This window comes from Lampetra fluviatilis, chromosome 19 (assembly GCF_964198595.1).
Source record: "Lampetra fluviatilis chromosome 19, kcLamFluv1.1, whole genome shotgun sequence".
NCBI lineage: Eukaryota > Metazoa > Chordata > Hyperoartia > Petromyzontiformes > Petromyzontidae > Lampetra > Lampetra fluviatilis.
Genome location: NC_136293.1, coordinates 11,491,617 through 11,513,073, shown reverse-complemented (window position 1 = coordinate 11,513,073; position 21,457 = coordinate 11,491,617). Strand labels below are relative to the sequence as shown.

The 21,457-nt window shown below is 45.9% G+C and overlaps 2 protein-coding genes across 2 annotated transcripts; one reads left to right on the top strand and one right to left on the bottom strand.

The window, feature by feature from the left end:
- The first annotated feature begins 1,100 nt into the window (after positions 1-1,100).
- GTF3A (general transcription factor IIIA) lies at positions 1,101-8,565 on the top strand. Its single transcript, XM_078865066.1, has 9 exons — positions 1,101-1,358; positions 2,763-2,863; positions 4,637-4,733; positions 4,850-4,938; positions 5,452-5,525; positions 5,620-5,703; positions 6,509-6,738; positions 7,144-7,197; positions 7,593-8,565. Exons 1-9 carry the CDS (start codon positions 1,242-1,244, stop codon positions 8,085-8,087), a joined length of 1,341 nt encoding a protein of 446 aa, XP_078721192.1. The 5' UTR covers positions 1,101-1,241; the 3' UTR covers positions 8,088-8,565.
- On the bottom strand, positions 7,756-20,864 carry MTIF3 (mitochondrial translational initiation factor 3). Its single transcript, XM_078865067.1, has 6 exons — positions 20,710-20,864; positions 17,665-17,952; positions 14,687-15,004; positions 10,233-10,387; positions 8,869-9,249; positions 7,756-7,887 (listed from the first exon to the last, which is right to left on the bottom strand). Exons 2-5 carry the CDS (start codon positions 17,903-17,905, stop codon positions 8,884-8,886), a joined length of 1,080 nt encoding a protein of 359 aa, XP_078721193.1. The 5' UTR covers positions 17,906-17,952; positions 20,710-20,864; the 3' UTR covers positions 7,756-7,887; positions 8,869-8,883.
- Between the last annotated feature and the right edge of the window lie 593 nt (positions 20,865-21,457).

The following is a 21,457-nucleotide window of genomic DNA, read 5'->3' as shown; positions in this document are numbered from 1 at the left end:
GCAATTGCACCGCCACAGGCAAAAGCCACACTTATCGGACTGCCCACACCGCCGGTATTCGATCTATCGACCCAGCACGGCACAACCTCCGAGTTAGAAATAAAATCACCTTTCGAGCTCGGCTTCGTCCATTATTGTAGTTATTTCTCGGCTAGACACAAGCTGCCCACATAACAGTCGTATTAAATGTATTTAAAACGTCGCTTTAAGCCACTTAAGGCGACTCCGCGGGCTGCATCTCCGCCGGGCACGGGGGTCACCCACAGTCCGTAGGGAAACTAGGCCAGGCCGCGGCTTCAAGCGCGGCCTGCTCTAAAACACCGACGGGACTTTCACTTTTTTAATCGTCACAAAACGCGAGTGGTTTAAAATAAAATAAAAACCACACGCAACTCTCCTCGAAAGTGAATCTAAACCCGAGGCGAAGGCGCAAACGCGCGAAAGATTAAAGCCGGGAGCGATCCCGACGTTTGCTGTGCGTTCGGCCGAGACGTAGTCACGTGCCGTCGCTGCGTGCGCGTCACGCCCCCACGTGACGCACGCGCGCGCCGCACGCGTTGAGGGCACCTCGAGGTGCACCGAGCCTGGCACGAGCGCGTCGTGGAGAACGGCGGCTGCCCTTTGTTGTTGTTGGGCAGTGGTGCACACGCACAAGCCACAGCTCCCAGTGCTACGAAGGGTCATTGCCCGAAACGTCGCCTATTGAATATGCATTTTCCTTTCAGGGCAGAATTTTGCGAAAATGGGGATGGGATGTTTTCAAATTACACGAATTAACATTTTAAATGTCTATTTTACTTACAGTGCATTCAAAGACAAAAAAATAAACATGGAATTATGATAAAATTGTGTCGTTGGCGTGAATAAACCTAGACACATTTGGTCACTTATCCTGATTGCTTGTGTTGCAGTCGAAACGTCGTGAGAATTTTATTGATTTATATTTTTATTATTTTATTGTTTCCCTTCTACGTGACTACCGAAAGAACCAAGAATCAAGCTACGAACAAGTTTTACATCTGGAGGTTTAAACAAAAAAAAACCTCTAAGCTGGCAGCACTTCCTAGCACAGAGCCGGTCACGTGTTGCGGCGCGGACCAATCGCAAGGCGACAACCTCGCTCCGTCTCCCCTTCTCAGCGAGCACGTGGTCGGCAAGGCCTACACGCGGCTCCCCCACTCCTTTTGTTTTCTGTCAAACTTAACATTTAATTTTAAAACAACAACAAAATAAAACACGCCATGTCCGTCGCCGCGGGTGTCCGGGGCAAGCTCTACTTGTGCTCGCACGAGGGCTGCTCGGCCACCTTCTCCAAGGAGTGGCGTCTCATGGAGCATCTGTACCGCCACGAGGGCTTGGTGAGTCGGGAGTGTGTGGGCGTCAGCACGCCTCTCGCCACTGCTGGATGAAGGCCTCTTATTACACGCTGCAGTGGGCGAGGGGGGGAAGGGGTTGCTTGACCATACTTCACCGCGGTTGCCACCCGTCCAAACGAAACCAAACCCCGGCTATATTTCCCCACGACTGCAGGCCTATTGTCAAAACTGTGCGTTACAGTTACACAGCAGTGGAATAAAGTTCATCGCAATTCCACGTGTACCGCCAGAAAGCGGTACAAACAAATTGCTGCCACCCGAACACAATATGCCGATTTACATGTATCCATCACGCTGGTCAGTGCGTTGGTGAAAGCGGGGAGTACTGGACGTGGCGGCATAGAAAGTACAGTACAACCATGGGATTTGCTACTCTTCCCTCTGCTGCTGACGTAAGATCAGCAGGTTTTAGCCTGGACAGTCCTTGGGATGGGTGGCCACGCATCTCACAGGGGTGCAATCTGATTCCAGCGGTGCTCCTTAGTGGACAGCAGAGGGCAGTGCAGCAAATTTCTTTGCTCCATCCGCTGCTCTCCACGCCTTCATTCTCCACGGACCGGCGTGGTGAAGTATGGCGAAGTCACCCCCACCATCCGTATGACGTGAGGAGTTAGCCATCATTCAGTAGTGCGTTAAGAAAAGGGCCGGGACATGTATACCCATGGGTAGTTTATTACGCGTGTGTTTTTCCCGTCTGTTCTAAAGTAAGATTGATCCTTTTGATGTTTAGGACAGCATTGGTTTTCCGAATGGAAACGCTGATCCTCGCCATGGGAATATGGAATTTCTACTACTGGCTCGGGTACGAGGGCCTGGAGAGACAAACACTGGACACAATATTTAACAAATAAAAACTCAACATTTGCCAAGACTGGACGGTGGCCCTTAATAGGACGATGCCAAAGCAGTATTACCAAATATTACAATATTTTACAGGCCCTCTGTATATTTAACTGTGTATCTTCACATCTGCGATTGATTATCATTGTTCAGGAGTAAGTTTATGCAAGTTTCCACTGGGACCTTCTGAATATGGACTGTTATTTGCACTATACCTTTAATACTTAACAGGAAATGTCTTCAAATCACGTTGCTGTAAGAGGCTTGCAGAGGCGCTTGTCAGAAATTGTCAGGCTAGTTAATATCACATCTGATCTCAGACCTCCCATGACTATTTTCTGTCAGTCCCAAGCAGTTTCTGACTCTTTTCTTTTGCAGATCACAAGTTTGTGTTCATGAACAACTTGATTGCATTTCCCTTTAAACGTTCTGTCACAGTATGATGTTGTTTTTATTTCGTACAAAAATACATGCGTTTCAAGTATTTGCTGTTTTAACTCTCGTTTATAAAAAAAAACAATCAAAACATCTCTTGTGTTACTCCAGATGCCGTTTGTGTGCGACTATGAAGGCTGTGCCAAGGGATTTACGAGGAAGTTCCACCTGTCCAGGCACAGGCTCACCCACACCGGAGATAGGCCCTATCGGTAACGGATTCGTTGACACACTCCGTTCGCATGTACAGTAAAACCTTGGATTGCGAGCATAATTCGTTCCGGAAACGTGTTTGTAATCCAAAGCACTCGTATATCAAAGCACTCGTACATCAAAGCACTCGTATATCAAAGCACTCGTATATCAGTTGTGATCACGTGACGCTCGGCAGACAAAGCGTGTACACGTACTACTTGTATTGCAAGACCTCGCTCGTTTATCAAATTAATATTTATTTAAAAAATTTGCTCGTCTTGCAAAACACTCGCAGACCAAGTTACTCGCAATCCAAGGTTTTACTGTACATATTTATTTTTACATCTTTATTTATGTTCACGGAGACAATGCAGCCATACTAGTACACCAAGGGAAATCAAAGCTGCTGCAGCAGTGATGTACGTATGTTGAACTTCTTTCACACCTTACGTAGCCAACCGCGCTAATCTATACCTGTCCACCCCTTATCAGTGCCTACCCCATTACAGACCAATGTAGACCTCATTGGTCACCTCGTGCCCTTATAAATCTCAACGTTCATCCTACAAAGTCCCATCGCAAGTGAGAAACACGGGTTTTTTTTGCCCGTATTGAAACGGCTGTACGCCGTATGGACCTGAAAACTCAATTTCCCTGTACAAGCATACGGGTAAACCGTATGGATTGACAGGTTTGCTAATCGGAGGTGCTAGCTACAGAATCTTCGTGGTCCTGACCAACACATCACTCCACATCTGTTGCTCTGTGCAGTTACGTGTACACATAATGTGCTTGCTCAGATCGTGTTCTGTCCTCAATTTCACTCGTTTAAACTCGGCAAGTTTCATTTATTTTTTCTTTGTACGAGTTCCATACATAGGAACCGACCTGAACGTTAACAAACCAACGTGGCTGGTAATGAAAATAGATTATGAACTTGAGATGGTACGTGTTTATTGCCCTGTGCCTCAGGAATGCACGATGAAATGCATACGTACATTAATTGTAAACATGTTCATGTGTATTCTTGGTTCTTTCGGTAAAGTCACGTAGAAGGGAAATAAAATAATAACAAATATATAAAGCATTTTTTTTTCCCTTCTACGTGACTTTACCTAAAGAACCAAGAATATGAATCCCTGCAGTCACGAAAGCTTTACATCAAAATGTTCATGGGTGTTCTCATCAAGGTGTGTCCTTTGTAGGCCACTTGAAAGAGGTCATGGTTTATCTCAACACATACGCAATATGGTCCACATTAGTAGGCATCTAACGGTATATCTTTGAAAATATATTATTACGCGTACAATGCATGCATCGAGTCGTGTTTAAGAATGAATTATAATATTTGTGGGAATTATACCGACATAGCTTTCGGCTTAAAGTGAAAAACACCGTGAGATTAATTCGCTGGCATAAAAGATTCGGTACGCATCTGCAATATAATAATTCTATTCAAGTAGTAGATTTTTTTTGGGCACTTTGATGCAAACCTATTTTGTTTATTGTGAAATCCAAGACAGACAACTTACAAACTCTTTCTCCTACGTCAGCAGTTCTCCAGCTGTGGTTGTCCCACCTGATGACGGTTGCTTGTGTTGCGATCGAAACGTCGTGATGTATGAATTTTCTATCTACGTGACTTTACCGAAAGAACCAAAGAGTATGGATACCTGCAGTCACTAAAGCTTCAAATCAAGATTGAACTTACAAATGCTGGCGAAAACACCCACTGCATGCTTACCTGGACTGACGGTGCATTGAATTGCCTTCTCTGTTTGCCGTTGCAGATGTGTGTTCGAAGGATGCTGTGAAGGCTTCACCACAAACGCCAACTTAAAGAAGCACGTGAAACGAAAACATGAAAAGGAAAATCCCTCGTACAAAGTGAGCATGTCGTACACATATATTGGTGTCCGTTCGTGTCTTGATACACGTCAGTAGTTTTTTTTACTCTTTAATGTGAATTTCAGTGACGTAATGTACACGCCGTTCGTTGTCAGTGCGAATTTGACAGCTGCGGCAAGGTTTTCAAAAAGCACCAGCAGTTGAAGACTCATCAGTATGAACACACAAAGGAGCTGCCCTTCGAGTATGTAATGCCAATCATCTGCCAAACTGTTACGTTGTAAGATATATCCAGAGTGTTTAAAACATTGTTTTGAGTTCAAGTTCGCTTGCCAGTTGCCATGAAGTCACCAATGGTTGTCATAATATTTATACTATAATAGCCTGATTATAACATTCTTTTTTGTTTTCTCGTGTCTTAACATTCCATTTTCAGTAATAAAAAAACCCATTGACGCAATTATAGTAATTTTTCTCTGATTGAACGTTTAGCCCACATGTAACGTTCATTTCTATTGATCCCCTAAAAAACATTAAAGATGTTCCCGCCTGAACTTATTTGAGAATTTAGTTTTGCTCACGGATGTGAGTGATGTTATAAAACAAAAATGTACCCGTCACATTGTTTACAATATGTAAAAATAAATGCAGTTTTCCACGTATTTGTCATGGTATTGAAGGGGAAAAAACCCACGGCAAATCGTTGGGTGACCTCCTTTGGCACAGGGATTTCATCTTTGCCAATTATCTCAAACAGGTGCCCCCACAGCGGATGTGAACAGAAGTTCCTTCAGGCAAGGCAACTCAAGAGACATGAAAAAACCCACTTGGGTAAGTGCTGGAACGTTTAGGTTCGGTGAGCTTGTTGGAATGTCTGCAGCAGCTGTTGTGTATTACTTCCGCTGATTATATTTTTGTTGTGCAGGTTATACGTGCAAAACGGAAGGCTGCAACTTTGTTGCGAAAACCTGGAGCGAGGTGCGATCGCACGCAGCACAGCAGCATCCAGGTCCGTGACGTCTTCTCGTTTTTTATTTATTTACAGCCCCTATGTCAATCCACTGCTGGATGAAGGCCTCTGCACCATGTCCATTTGGAGATGCTTAAACACTCTTCACCATTTTTGATTTAAAGCTTTCGTGACTGCAGGGATTCATATTCTTGGTTCTTCCGGTAAAGTCACGTAGAAGGGAAATAATAAAATAATATAAATATGTTTCCCTTCTACGTGACTTTACCAAAAGAACCAAGACTACTCTTCACCATGCTGGTTAGTGCATGGTGGCAGTGCAGCAATAATACACCGTTGTACTCTACGTCTATGTGCCTACATCTACGCTCCCCATCTTCAAATCTTCAACCCACAGTGAGCAGCGTGGTTAAAATATGGTTAAATAACCTACCATCACTGTGTGGGAAGGCCGCCAACATCGGCTTGACTCAGGGCTGTACATCTACGTCATTCTGATAACACTCTGACCTCGGTTACAAGGTTATCCCTTGTCCACTGTACAACTGAGCTGGGCTGAGGCCATGCCGAGCCAGCCCAGGACGGCTCGCGAGGCATCGGGCTGTTTTTTTTCCATGGCACAATTTGAGCCACGCCACCGACGTCGCATGCGACGAACGAGTCGAGACGCACGGAGACGACACGCGCGCGCGGCACCGCCGTGTTGGGAGTTGGTGCGCACCGACTGACGTGGCAGCAAATGTCCGGTGGGAAAACCCATCTGTAGCCGTGAGGACGCCCCGCGTTCGCGCGGCTCGGATGTTCCAGCAGCAAAAGGGGTGAACGATTCGATTGTGCGTCGCAGGTTGTCACGTCTGCAACGAGTGCGGGCGGGCGTTCAAACGACGGGCGTTTCTGCACGAGCATGAGCAAACGCATGCCGAGTCGCGAGAGGTGTTCGCCTGCCCGAACCCCGGCTGCGAACGAACCTACACCACGGCGTTCAACCTGCGGTCCCACCTGATCTCCTTCCACGAAAACGTGCGCCCACACAGCTGCCCTCATCCTGGCTGTGGACGAAAATTTGCTATGAAGGTGAATCTAAAGTCTACGATTTACACGAGCAATGAGATGGCATTCGTGTCATTTTTGGAAGTTGAAACAGAAGCACCAACAAAGTGAGAGATATCAAGATGGTTTAAGGTTCAGAATTTTCCCAATACACTACGTTTTTGCTTATTATGCTGAAATGATCCACAAACCGCATGAAAAGCATTTTCAGTTACATGAGGCTGGTGCATAGTGATTTTTAAGATTTGCGTATTAATCGCAATGCTAAGGCTACGTTAAGTAATACTACGTGAAAACTGAATGGAGCATTTTTGTTAATTTAGTTACGATTGCTTCTATTCACCTGTTGCAAAATAAAGGCTGACATCACAGCCAGTGTTACGAGTGTTTACATTTTTCATTGTCAAGTCACAAACCTTGCCTTTACAGCAAAGCTTGGACCGTCATGGGGTGATGCACGATCCCGAAAAGAAGAAACTCAAAGTAAGTTATTGTTCAACAATCATCGGCATTGTTTATTCATACATTGTACATGCATCATGGGACCTCCTTTGCCAGTACCAAAATATACTAATAGGGTTTTTTCCCTTTTTTTTCTGGCAACAAAACTGACACCTTTTGCAACGAATCATGCTTACATTAACCACAATACTTGCAGTCAAATGCAAACAAAAAACAATACTCTGATAATTTATGCATTGTCTTTGAAACTGATTGTTTGCATTTGACTGCAAGTATTGTGGTTAATGTAAGCATGATTCCTTGCAAAAGGTGTCAGTTTTGTTGCCAGAAAAAAGGGGAAAAACCCTATTAGTACACTGTACATGCCTTACACGGAGAGAAAAAAAATCACGTATTCCTCCTCGTTACGTTTGCAGAAGAAGCGCGCTTGTCGGAGACGCACGTTGGTGTCACGGCTCAGTGGGATCCGGCACACCGTGGTGGTCTCCGAGGCCGTGTCGGGGACTGAAGCGTGCCACGGAGAATTGCCAGAAATTCTGTTTGGCAAGGCGAGCATCGGCTCCCCGCCTCCTTGCTGCTCGCCCGAAACAGCTGACCTTCGCTGCGGCTCTCGCGACCCCACAGAGGAGCGATGCGGCGAGACAAACGCGGCTGCCCGGTCACCGGACGCTCCGTCCGCACCCGGGGTGGACGGCGGCGCTGCGACCGTGCCTGACGAGGGAAACGAAACGGCGCTTACTTCCGAGATTGACACAGTCGAAGTAGATTCTGGTTTGCAGAGAAATAGCGTCATTAAAATGTGTAGCAGAGACAAACGAGGTGGTCCGATTCCGATTGGTTGCAAAGATAATGTCGATAGGCTGCAAATATCGCCGATCGAAGACCAGATTGACAATGAAGCCTCCATGTGAGGAATGAACCCCTTGGGCGTGTGGTTTTTGTACGCTGCAAAATCAAAGCTTTGTGGTCATGTAAGCATCTTGAAAGTGGGCACATACATCACCGTCAATATGAATAAAGGTAATATTCATTTAAACGAATAATGTGTGCTTTGCATGAATTTTGATATGTATTTGAAAACCCGCTATGCATTAAGAGTCTGAAGCCAAATTGCATTTCCAGCTGGCTGAGTTACTGTGTTCAAAAGGTACTTGTGAATACACGTTAATGGCTACAGCTGTGTAATATGTAATTGCACGCCTGCATTGTAAATCATAACAGAACTTGTACATTTGCACATGCCTAGCTGTTATATTGTTTTCACAATTTCTCTTCTGAATACTGCATAAGTAGTGCAGTAAATGTTTTTTGTTTCAAATTTCTTTTGTCCACTTGCAGTGAATAAACATGAAAGTAGAGATTGTTCTGCAGATTATTTCTTCTTTATAAATAAACTTCTGAAGCTATTATTTCGTAACGACTGGGCAATTTGTTTTATTGGATGTACATATGAAAGTAAAATTACAACGGCATTTTTTTTTTCAAAGTGACATTCCAAGTAAATTTGTACGCAAATCAGAGAGAATAATTGTGCAAACAAAAAGTGTGGAAAAACAACCCATCAAAGCCCCAAGAGAGACTTGTTACCAATTGCAAAGTCATACGAGTAACGAAAAGTGGAATCTGGACAGTTTCAATTCTACCTGAAGCGACGCTTTCAGAATAATCTGCGTACGTGGAAAAATATTACACCTTTTTTTTATAGAGTCAGGATCTCCCATCTTTGGGCTCATGCGGCGTGTTCTGGCTGGCAAGCTCCGGGGCTTGTTCCGGGGCTTGCTCCTGCGCTGTAGAGCCAATTCCACCAGCAGTCGGGCTGTCTGCTTCCTCTCCAGACGCCTCCCTTCCTTGTACTGCCACCACCTCCGGCCCTTTGTGAGCCTCCATCTTCGGCTGGCTCTTGGTCGCCCTTGCGCCATCTGCGCCCTGCTTGCGACGCTGCTCGGCTCGCTCGCGCTCCGACATGTGCCGCAGGATGCACGTGACGGTGGCGCCGTCGTTGACTGCGCGCGGCGCGGACGCGTACGTGGCGTTGTCTGCGATGGGCACCAGCACAGATCCTGCCATCGCCAACTGAATTGAGAGAGGGGTTTGCCAACATCGTAATCGTCGTCGTATTCCAAGCCTTATTTTTATGCGCTTGTGAACCATATCTTCATTTTAGCAGTTGCATTTAGTCCACATTCGGGGAGGTAAAATTGTGGTGGTTTCAACACTGGGTAGGTGTTCAAAAGTCTGTAGGGAGAGTCGTTCCCAACATGATTCCAGTTCTTAATTCATTCCGTTGAGGCACATGTAATGCACGTGTGCGTTATCAGAACGGAATCGGAAGGTCCTGCGGGAGGACATGGCACAGTTTGGCGCCAGCTATCATAGAGTGCGGTAGTGTCGCTACATCTTCTTGGTTCTTTCGGTAAAGTCACATAGAAGGGAAATAATAAAATAATAAAAATTTCATTTAATTCTAACGGCGTTTCGGCCACAACACAAACAGCCGTCCTCAGGTGGAGACCAGAGCTGTCTGAAAGACAGCGTCCTAATGAACACCGCTAAGCTTGGCAGTGTATTTTAAGCTGGGTGGGAGGAGCAGAACGCCTTGACAAAGGAGTTTACATATCAACAGGAATTTAGCATATTGACGCTAAAGAACTGCAACTACCCTACTTCCATACAATAAACCGATGTGAAAAAGCTAAATATAAAATACATCAATATAATCAATGTACTCAATATACTCTCCAATGAGCTGAGCTATTAACTTTAAGTAACTGGGTATACACTACACTATATAATGACTACCATATAGTGAACCGATAAAAAACTAAAATATAAACGACAGTTCTCTACAGTGAGTAGAACGTCTTCAAGGCGCAACGCCTCTAAATAAAACTAACGCTGTACCGCTTGCACGTTCAGAGATTCGGCGGCGAACGGGACACCCACGCTGCAATTTTCAGACGTCTCGGAAAGGTAAAGGGTTAATTGCTGCAGACTTCTGGTTTACTACAACAATGGACGAAAATGAAAAAAATTATCGCTAGACCAACACCACTGACCATTTTATCGGTGTCGGAGTTCTTCGTGTTCTTGATGGTGACCTTCACGTGGTGTCGTTTCTCCAGCACCCACTCTTGGATTTTCCGCACCTTCACATCCAGGTCACTCTTCCCGATGTCGGCCGAGAATGAAATTTCCTTGATCTGCGTCTGGCCTAAAGCGAGTAAATGTAAAATACAAACTGAGCATTAAATGCGCAAGCCTTTTTACTGTCCAAATCCATACGTACCGTACAAAAAAACGGTCTTAAAATACCTTTAATTGATGCCCCTCCACTATAATTTCAATACACATGAATTAAATACATTGATTGAATGCTGACACTTTTCTGTAGAATATGGAACTAATCGCGTTCACAATATTCAATGGCCTGTTGGGAAGGATTGCAGGGAATCCTCTTTTTACAAACGAGTTCGGTTCCAGAGGTCTGTTCGTAAGTAGAGGAGTCCCTGTGCACGATAACTCCTCTAATCCGCGTTGATGTGTGGAACGCTATTCAGAAAAAACGTACTAATAAAATTTGTAATTTAGGCAAATGACATGGAAATGTTACCTTCAAGGCGAATGTAAATAAAAGAACAACACAAACACATCAGAATGAGCCCGTTCCAAGCAGGCGGTACAAATTTCCCAACAAAGAACATTCGCTTTGATCGCGCTGTGACTTGTTAAAAGTCATCAAAAATAAGTGAAGGCGAATCATAAAACGCCAATCAGATAGGTGGTATACTTCCCATAATGATATAAAGGAGAGTACAATTTGATGTGGTATGAACGAGGCAGGCTTTAGGTATTTTGACATTGAAGCACTTATATATTTTCCTGTGGCAACTCAGTGCTGTACAATGCAGCCTCGGCACTTGTATCTAATGTGGAAGGTATTCATCATCATTTCCTTCTTGCAGAGCGGACAGCCATCTGCTGCTTCACCACTGCTCTGAGATTTGCGATGTGCCTGGCTCCCTGAGGACACCGTGGGACTCACTGGCGTGGTGCCCTGGCTGCTCCAGCTGTCTCTGAGGCATCGTTCTTCATTCAGGACAATGACGCAAGGCCTGTCTCTCTCTCTCTTCTATCTCTCTCCCATGTTTCCTGATTACCTCGGTGAACCGTTCTCACGCTGCAATCCCCCCTCGCTATTTACATTACCTGGAGTTCCGGTCTACTCTCCATACCGATGCCAACTTCTTTTTAATGTTTAGTTTATTGTCCTTCCCCCACACCTCCGATTAGCATGGCTGGCTACGTACGGTGCGAAAGTAAGTTCGACGTACGTGCGTCAAAGAGCCGAACGCTGCTGGGTAATCGTGCATGCTGCTGCTGTACAACAACACCGGGCAATGTTGCTATCCCAATGTCAGAAATTGTGACTGTCCGCACTTTTAAATCTAGTTTGAAAACCTATTGTTATTCATTGCTTTTGCCGGTAATCTGATTGGGTTTTACCAATACTGTGAGTGTAATGATCATGATTATTGGCTTTGTATTTCTTCATCTATATTGCGAGTGTAGATATCAGCTTTTGTTGTGTTGTTGGGAATTTATTCCTACTTGGGAACGTCGTGTGTGTATTTTACAGCGCTTTGAGAATTCGTTGTGAAAGATTCTTTATGAAATGCAAGATTATTATTTCCCTATCCCACTCCCACTTCCATCCCTTTCTTGTCGCATCAGGTATGGCAACGGCTCGGGGAAGGATTGATCATGGCCGATGATGATGATAAAAGCGTCTTTAGATGCGGTTGCATTCAGACGCTATATCATACACCGCGTTGTTGCCGTTCGGCCACATCTAAGAAACACAACCACATCGTTGTTAACAAAGCACGCAGAGGTGGATCACGGAGGATCAGAGGCACAGCTGGTTTAACCCCACCTCCACAATTCCGCGGCAAGAGATGCGATCGATGTGCCGACTGAACGGAGGGAGGCCCTTCCAGTTGAAGAGTGCATGTCCATTAGCCCCATCACGTGCGCATTTTCCTGGTCGCGGCAGAGGCCCCGGACATTTGTGCGCTGGAACAGCAAATTGGCCGTTTAACTTTGGGAGACAAAAAATGAAGCGCTCGAGAGGTGGATTATTTTTGACAGCCGTCAAAATTGTTCCAGTAAATACGGTAAATCTCAGAAAAAGCTTACGGTCCCGGTTTTTGTTGCGGGATACGCTTGTCGTGATTGATGCGGGCATAAAGCTTGCGTGCAACTTTGGATGCGCTGGATGAGGCATTGCGAGCGCAGTGGGACAACGCGCGGAGCAATCATCGGGTTGCCAATCGCAATTGTTGGCGTGTAGACTCGTTTACACGAATCATCGTGTTCGCGTATTGTCATTCCACGTGTACCATGGGGCGTTGGTGGAGGTGGGTGAAACGTGTCGATACAACTTGGAAATTGCAAGGGTGCTCGACACAAGCCCCCCGGGAAAAAGAGCCGGATGAAACACGGCATGTTATCGGAATGGAAATGCACTCTTTTAAGTGAGAGGTGAAAACTAAACGTGGAACATCCAAGGAACAAAGCTTTCGTTTTTTTTAAGTGGCTACCATTGTATAGAGAGGGGCTTTAATTTTTAGACGTGAAGTTATTTTTTTTGCGGCGGATAAAAGAAAAAGCTATTAACTTTTATAGTGTTCTCTAAAATGTAATCAGGCCATTACTACGATGGAACAAGTTCAGCTCATTAAACTCAGATATTAGGTCCAGGTCCTCGTGTTTGCGAATATGTATTCTCATTGCACTGTTCAGATTTCTTTCATCACGTTAACCACGTAACAACGTGCTCTGAAGAAGGGCATTACTGTAAATGTTACCTTTTAGATATTTTTCCTGTTAATCCCACAGTTCGAATTACACTTTTTTTAGTTTTTCATACGACAACAACGGATCGATTAATCTATTCTTATTATTTGAGTATGCTCATGATACATGGGTAAGAATCGACGTAAGAATGTTGTTTTAAAATTACATTGCGCGCAATTGATTCATCTTACCCCTGCAGCCACGAGATACATTCAGCACGATATAAAGAAAAAAACAAAAATAATTGATTCTTGAATTGCATTGTGATGCTCAACGTCTCGGACAAGCCGTTTAACCTTGAGCGGTGGCTAATCGTTGCGTGCAGACATCTCGCGTGATGAAAAACGTTAATTCGGGGTAGCGAACCGTATCTTCATTGACCAAATCTCCACTCCCATCCACAATAGAGGGTTTTTGGGTGAGATCGTGTAAATATAAATGCGTCCTTAAACCCGCCACCACCCGACACAGCCAATTAGTAAGTTTTGTCACGTGAACAGAACCTGCCAATTCGTGACTAGAACAGCACACCGGTATGTTGGAGAGAAAATCCGCAACATTTACAATCTGAGTACGACGTTTCGCCAGTAATTACAACTAGCTTCATCAGGCAGATATCCAGATTTGTGGAGAAATCCTCCTGTTTCGTTCCTTAAATAGAGGGATAGATGTGATGGCATCACTTGTGAGCACCTCACGTGCGGAGGCCGGAAGGGTGGGTGGGGGGTTAATGAATGGTGGCGGGTTTAACGACACATTTATATTTACGCGATCTTACCCACAAAACCTCTTATGGATGATATCTGTTGCGAAAGCCTACGTGTTAAAATCTCCACTCCCAATTTACACCCTTGCGAACGAGATGCTCCCATCTCAAGTGATTACCCAGGTAGAATACAAAATACACTCGCAGCAGAAATACTTTGGCAAAGATGCTCAAGGTGTCCGCTGTGTGCCAGCGTTCAGTGGCAAGTGACAATGCTCGTAGGAACAGACGCCATACGATCAGCTGACTCTCGTCAGACCTCGGAAATTAAGCAGGGTCGCGCTTGGTGTCGCGCTTGGTTTGGCGCTTGAATGGGTGACCGCCAGGGCTTGCCGGACGTTGTAGGTGCGGGGCTGCGAGGTGGCCAGGAGGTGCTGAGTGTGGTGGGGTTTCTCTGGGTACTCCGGTTTCTTCTCAAATTAAGCCAAATACTCATCAATGGTCTTGGGATCACAATGCAGAAGCCTCCTGAAAAACGAGTCTAGAGACTCAAGGGAAGCTCTCCTGGTAAATACTTGACATCATCGTGACTACTGGGGTCGTGCGTTGACGCAGTGGTTCGAGCACTGCGCAGCGACGCGAGTTCGACACCCGGCCACAGGCAACTCCAGTGACGAGTTATGTAACCTGGACCAGGCCGCCGGTTCACCATCCCACACTGACCAGCGTGGTGAAGTATGGTCAAACAAACCTCGTAACTGACGTCATCAGGAAACCTTCATGCACGAGTGGACTGACAAAGGGCAATAAATCATTATTATAACACGTGCGCAAACTCCTTGAGGTTTCTCCAACCAAAAATGTATTCCTGTACTTATACTTTTATTAAGATTCGTATGAGCATCATAGTTGTTGTGTGCGAGGTATGCCCCCCCCTCATCCCCGTACCACTCTGGGGCTTGTCCTGCTGCTTTTGCCGAAGCTTCAGCTGCTCGTTGTAGATCTGCTTGCCCGACATGAGCCGGTACAACGGCGGGTCGGCATCCTCCCGCAGGGCCACCATCTTGAGCCCTCGTTCCTCCATCATGCGGATGGCGTTGGCCCGGTGCACGTGGCCCAGGTCGTTCCCGTTCTCGTCGACGAGGTGAACGACCCGCGCCTCGATCCTGCGGCCGATGCTGCTGACGGTCTGCTTGCCTGGGGGGGGCGTCTTTTTCCTGGGCTTCCCCGCCGTCTCGTGTTGTTCGCGGTCCGTGCCTCCCATCTCTGGCGGAGGTTTGGCAAAGGGCAGTTGGACACGTTGCAAAGTGGGGGAATTGAAAAGAGCCACCGAATGACAAATGCCTCGGAAATACTTTATGAAATGCACGGTGCAACAAACAAGTGGAGCAATGAAATAAATCATTCTGAGCGTTCAGATTCGACTGGCATTTCATTGTTACGTCTCGCACGGGAATGTCACGCGCTTTATTCTGTGTCACTCTAATTACTGATATGAGCATTCTTGTTGAAATGTTAATGTTACATGTCAGCATGAGAATTATTAAATGTTCAATTTTACAAAAGGAACACTTAAACATTCTGATGCATGTGCTATTCATTAGCAATCCTTTTTGAAAACAGAAATTCTCTATGCATGTAAACTGGGGTAGTGTGGCAAACACACGCAGTTGGAGATCCAACTCCTTTGCACCGACACGCATTCCCCAATGTGGTGATGTATGGTCAAAACGCTTGTGACTGATCACAGCACAGGGAGGCCTTCGCCCAACAGTGCATTGACAAATGGCTGTAAACTCCATCTATTTATTAAAACTCACGGAGATGGCAGTAATCCCGACTGCAAAAGTTTACTCCGCCGCTCGCCTGTCCAATGGCGTGTCAACGGTGCTGAGGAAGCAACTCCCGTGTGACAACGTGTGGATGGGCTCAAATTCTTAGGTTTTTTCGGTAAAGTCACGTAGGTAAAAAATTAAAATTAATAAAAGTAAAATAAAAATAAAATAAAAATCACGACGTTTCGGAGGCAACACAAAACTCTCACTTGATACAGCTATCGTGCTGTGACGGTTCCACCTGAAGACGGAAGCTTGTGTTGCCTCCGAAACGTCGTCATTTTTATTTTATTTTTTATTTTATTTTTATTAATTTAAATGTTTTACCTACGTGACTTTACCGAAAACACCTAAGAATATGAATCCTTGCAGTCACGAAAGCTTCAAATCTAGAATGTGGATGGGCTGCTTGAGGAGGGAACATTTCCTCAGTCCAGTGAGTTTGATGGGGCTCTGCCCAACTCTCAGACGGCCGCGTCTGCACCCGATCCGCTCATTCCTAGCGGGGAATATTAAGTGCGGGCCGAACGGAGCAGAACGGTCCTCTGATTTTTTTTTTTTAAACAAGATGTGTCAGCATGTCCACTGTTCAAAAACGATTGCGGTGTTCTACGCTCGATCTCGATGGAAAAGCTGTACATGTGGTGCCTCAAGGGAACATGGACATGACAGAGTAAGATTTAACTGGTAGCTGGCATCATTAGTAGGCATGTAGTTGATGCGTCGGTAATTGATGCATTGTCACCATTCTTACTTTCGATCTAAGTACCTACATTTTTTAAAGTTATTTTTACTCTCTTGTTTATATCACATTTAGTTTATTTTTTTATTCTAGTTTGTTCAGTTTTGTTCACGTTGGCCTAAATATAACATAAGCATATTATGTGCATATAATTTGCGTAAACTGTGTATCATCAAGAATTCTCAGAGGCACAGTGTGATCCGTATACTCCGAGTGTGAAAACTGATTTTAATGGTTGAATTAATGCGTTGTTACACTCCTAATAATTAGCACACCAACGTAGGGAAAACCCTGCAAATCGTGTCAAGCGACAGTAAATGAGCACCTGGCGACAGACATGCTTGGTGAATTTTAAGCAGAATTGTCAATAACATTGCATTTCAATTGATTTGTATGTTTGGACTGTTTCAGTGAAAAACTCAATTTACAATTTTTGTATGGGATTCATTACCATTGTCAAATAGTTCAATCATTTTATACTAACTGAAAGCCCTTTGTCAATCCATTACTGAAGAGGGTTCTCCCCCCCATGCTATGTTGATCATCGGATTGTTTGACCATACCTCACCATGCTGGTCAGCGTGGGCTGACGAATTCACTTGCTCCTCACATTAGCCGTGGCTGGAAGTTGCACGGAGGTCACTAGGTTCATAGCGCAATGTTCTTACCCCAATGTTCTTAGGCAGGTACAGACTGGAGGAATTGGGGAGGAAGGTGCAGTCTAATGAACGCTTTCAAAGCAAACGATAATGCCATCAAGATGGAAAACATATGACCTCTAATACTCTGGTAAATGTAAAAAAAGAATATTGAACAATCTCACACAAATCTAATATACCGCTCTCCCACCGTAAAACAGAGCTGCGCTGGGACTGTGTAGAGCCAGCCTGACATGGGTCAGGAGGCTCCAAGTTGTTTTTCCACTGCACAAGCCGCGCCGTGCCACCGACGTCACAAGCAACAAATGAGTCTTGACGCATGTAGATGACGCCGTGAATATCCTCACGGCGAACTGACTGACTACGTCACGAGCAATTAACGCAGCATTAAACTCAACCCCCTGACCCTGTTGAGCTCTGAGCCAGATGCAGATGTCTTGTGAGGCCGGCCTACCACGGTATTGTTCCATACCCTTTGGGTCTTTCGGTAAAGTCACGTAGATAGAAAATAGATCACGACGTTTCGATCGCAACACAGGCAATCATCTGTTCCAGCTCGGCACGCCAAACGGCCAGTGGAAAACCACCCGCACTGCGAGTGCCCCGCGCTGGCTCAGCTCGGATGTGCCAGTGATAAGGGGCGGCGGAGGGGGGGGGTGTTATTTACATCGGCAGCGGTCGGTTGCTTACCCGCGTCGTTCCCGTACGGCCTCGCCGTTTGCCACTGCACGTGCGACACTTGTTTTGGCGCAGTAGCGGGTGGCAGCACGGTGCGCCACGCGCGTCCCGCCAGCCCCCGCGCCAACGACACAGGGCGGCAGCCGCCCCCCACCGCCGCCGCCGACTTGCGCAGCCAGGCCCGCGGACAGGAGCACGTCAGCCGGGAGAGCAGGCCCAAAGACGCTCCTTGCAGCAAGCAGGACGCCACCATTGCCACCTCGTCAACACCAGGCGCAGCCTGGTGCTCTTGGCGGCAGACTGCAGCGCACGTGAACGAACGCAATATAAGTTTAAGCAGTGACAATTACGTTACCGCCGGTGCGCACGGTAACAATTCCACTGCCCTTACTGTGTGTATAAGGGTACAAGAATATATTAGACCACGCTCGTGACCAGTGGCAGGCTTTAATAACTTTCTACTAGCTTTAGTGACACACTCCATGAGAGGCTAATTACTTGCTTTGCTGATTGTTTGTCACGAGACTTAAACCATGTAGGACTTTAGGCTGACCCTGCCCTGTGAGTGTGAAACCAATCAACCTCTGGGACCATCATATTTAAGAGTCCAACGTCTACATTTTGGGTTTCAGATTTTTGCCGATTAGCAAAGGGTACACAACATTGGCGAGGTGTAGTGGCATCAAAGTCACTGGCCATGATGACAGCTGGATCCTGAAATACATTCCATCAAATCCAGTTTTACATTAGCCACTATTAGAATTTACATCAGTCACTCGGTCAAGATCTCCATGAAGTGAATACTGAAATAGTCTGATTGGACATTTGAATGACCTTTAGGACCATGTCTGGAAAGCCCGATCAACCACACAATTTCCACATTAGACCATACGCCATGCACCAAATTCAGATTCCAAGAACACAGGATGAGATGTTACTATCCTTTGTGCAAGCACTTCCAAGAGTTCATGAACAGTGAGCCTGGTGAAATTTGGGGAGCGCATCGTCAGTAGTGAACCTTTGGTTCCTAGGGTGTTTCGGCCTTTCACACTATACACCCTCCCCAAAGGCGGCCAGCGACAGGGTGATCAATCCTACGCTTGCGTCCCATTCCCAATTAGTCATAGGAGTTGCCTTGTTGTTGATAGCCAACATCCCATAGTCTGATTGGACATTTGAATGACCTTTAGGACCATGTCTGGAAAGCCCGATCAACCACACAATTTCCACATTAGACTATACGCCATGCACCAAAACATACAATTTAGTCCGCTGCTAGAACACCTAATATGACAAATCTTTTGACTCCAGTGTATCTTTCTTTGAGTACCAAGACCACGATTTGCACCTACGCTAACACAAATATTTTTCATGCAGCGGGTTGATGACAAAGGGCTGTAAAATGTGAGCGTTTAATTTCTCATGGCCCACAGCCACGGCTCTGAAGCAGCACCGATCCGCGAAGGGGGCGAACACGGAATGTCCGTATCAAAGCAGGTCTGAAAATGTCCCAAGCCCCGATCAATTCCCATGCGCGCGCGCCTGCATGGAACAGCGCAGCATTCTGCGAGGCCAATTAATGTTTAAAGCACCAGGTTTTTTGTAGCCACGGTGCCGTCTCTCTTGAGGAGCCCAATGCAATGATGAATTAGCGTGGGCAAATTAAGTCAGAATCCGTATCGAATGCCTTCCTTAACAATCTATCACCACAACCGGGGACTGTCACGGGTACGATTCAAGTGCCCTTGTGGCAGTCTGACCCGCGGTTTCTGACGGGGACTTATGTCCTCAAACGTGATCCTTCATACTCAAAGAAACACCACGCGCGTCTCAAATTGCACCCAAGTTGCCAGCCGTCCCGGACATGAACTATTATTACCACTGCAGTAGTAGCACTGGATGAACTCGTCCTCGCCATAGAACTGTCGAATTCCCACCACCGACTCGGGGCTAGGAGAACCGCGTCGATGCTCGCTTGAGCGGGGATCTTTTTTTATTCTGAGATTCCAACTTATTTACACTTGCATGCCAGACTAACACAGCGTGAACTCTCTGGATACTGGATTGGGACGTTTGGCTGAGATCACCAATTAATTGTGGCCGTTTGGCAACAAGGAAAGATGACATTTTCACGAGAAACCCAACCAGCAAAAGCCGCAAGCACATCGTGGTCAAGTTTAACGGTGGCCCCTGGGGTCTTAACGAATCCATCAGCAGTGGTGTGTCACCACCACCACGTACAAACAACGAATAAAAGTATATATATGTAGTAGCTACTATGTAGTAGCTACTATAGCTATAGTAGCTACTACATATATAGTAGCTTCTACATATGTAGTAGTCTACTACATATATAGTAGCTACTTCTACATATGTAGTAGCTACTACATATGTAGTAGTAGCTACGGGCCCGCACTTTCAAGGGCCCCGCGCTAAATGCTTTCAAGCTATGAATTCCGGTTCAGTGATTCTGCACTTGCTCTATTACTATAGTACTATACCGCCTTCAACTTTTATGAACTACTGGGTGTTTAAGGTTAGCGATTTGTCGTATTATCTGGCTGTATAGCAAGTAAACAAATACAATTACTTGACTCTGCAAGTAAAAAATTAATGTTTTTAATATTTATGGTTTTTATTATATTTAAGGCCCCTTTATAAAGTATGCTACACTTAGCTTAATCCGGGCACTGGCAACGATTCCGTCTCACGTCGCGATAACATAGCAAGCGCTCAGCAACGAAGCCTCGCCAAAGACGCCACCAGCAAATGTGCCACATTACAACAACAATAATAATGTACACACAGTGCCCTTGTCAATCCACCGCTGGATGACAGGCTTACTCCCATCCCTCCCCCCACGCCTCGGAGACGAAGCTAGGTAGGTGAAGACGTCTGTTGTTTGTGACCAAACTTCGTCCGGGCTGCTCGCGGAGGGATTGGGTCCCAGTTCGGTAGCGAATCGAACTCGAGCGGTCGGGCTGGGCGAGAGGGTTGGAGGGTTCGTAATCGATGCACGCACCGTCGTGTGAAAATGCTGTGAAACTTTTGTTTTGCCTTTGGATAATCTCAAGGTGGGTGGGTGGGAGGTTTCGCTTCGGTCGTCCGCGCAGCGAGGCTCCTGCAGAAGGCGTGTAAGCTGAATTATAAACTCAGAACCAAATGTCTCAACAACGACGACGATAACAACAACAACAACAACGAAAGAGAGAGAGAGAACTACCAAATCGCTTCCGAGAGGAAAGAAACGTGACGCGAACGTGACGCTGGAATAACCACCGGGTCATATCCCCCCCCCCCACACACAGCAAGAGAGATGAGTGAGCTGAGATGATTGCTGGTCACAGCCACAAGAGGGCAGTGTAGGGCCGGAGTTTTTATTCCTGTAGGACCGCAGATCGTATCCCCTTCTCATTCGCAACTTGCGTGGTGTGGCTCTCTCTCTCTGCCTCCCTCTCGCTCTCAGTGCAGGGCGTGTTCCTTTAAACTTTGAATGAAAGGAAACAACTTTTTAAAAAAAACAAGATTCCAGTCTCTTGTCGGCAACTTTATAATTGGCATTTAAATTGTTGCCATTGTGGGTTTAAGCTTAAACCCGACGGGCAAGATCATGGCAGGCGAAGTCTTGAATCTCCGGGATCTGAACCCACAAGATTTAGATTGGCTGTGCATCTGTAAGTCACGCGTGTCTCGGGGCGAAATTGTTATGCTTGTACTGTGTGTATTTGTATTCTTTTAAATGGACCCTTGCGTTGTGATATTACTTTACGTTGCATGGTGTTGTGTGCCTTCACAGGGATACGTG

Excerpts from the sequence above, each read along its gene's own strand:
- GTF3A (XM_078865066.1), top strand. The coding sequence starts at position 1,242 with ATGTCCGTCGCCGCGGGTGTCCGGGGCAAGCTCTACTTGTGCTCGCAC. Across the intron at positions 1,359-2,762 it reads TGTACCGCCACGAGGGCTTG|ATGCCGTTTGTGTGCGACTA; the intron begins GTGAGTCGGGAG and ends GTGTTACTCCAG. Across the intron at positions 5,526-5,619 it reads ACATGAAAAAACCCACTTGG|GTTATACGTGCAAAACGGAA; the intron begins GTAAGTGCTGGA and ends TTTGTTGTGCAG.
- MTIF3 (XM_078865067.1), bottom strand. The coding sequence starts at position 17,905 with ATGGTGGCGTCCTGCTTGCTGCAAGGAGCGTCTTTGGGCCTGCTCTCC. Across the intron at positions 10,388-14,686 it reads GCAGGACAAGCCCCAGAGTG|GCCAGACGCAGATCAAGGAA; the intron begins GTACGGGGATGA and ends TACTCGCTTTAG. Across the intron at positions 9,250-10,232 it reads ACTCCGACACCGATAAAATG|TTGGCGATGGCAGGATCTGT; the intron begins GTCAGTGGTGTT and ends CTCTCAATTCAG.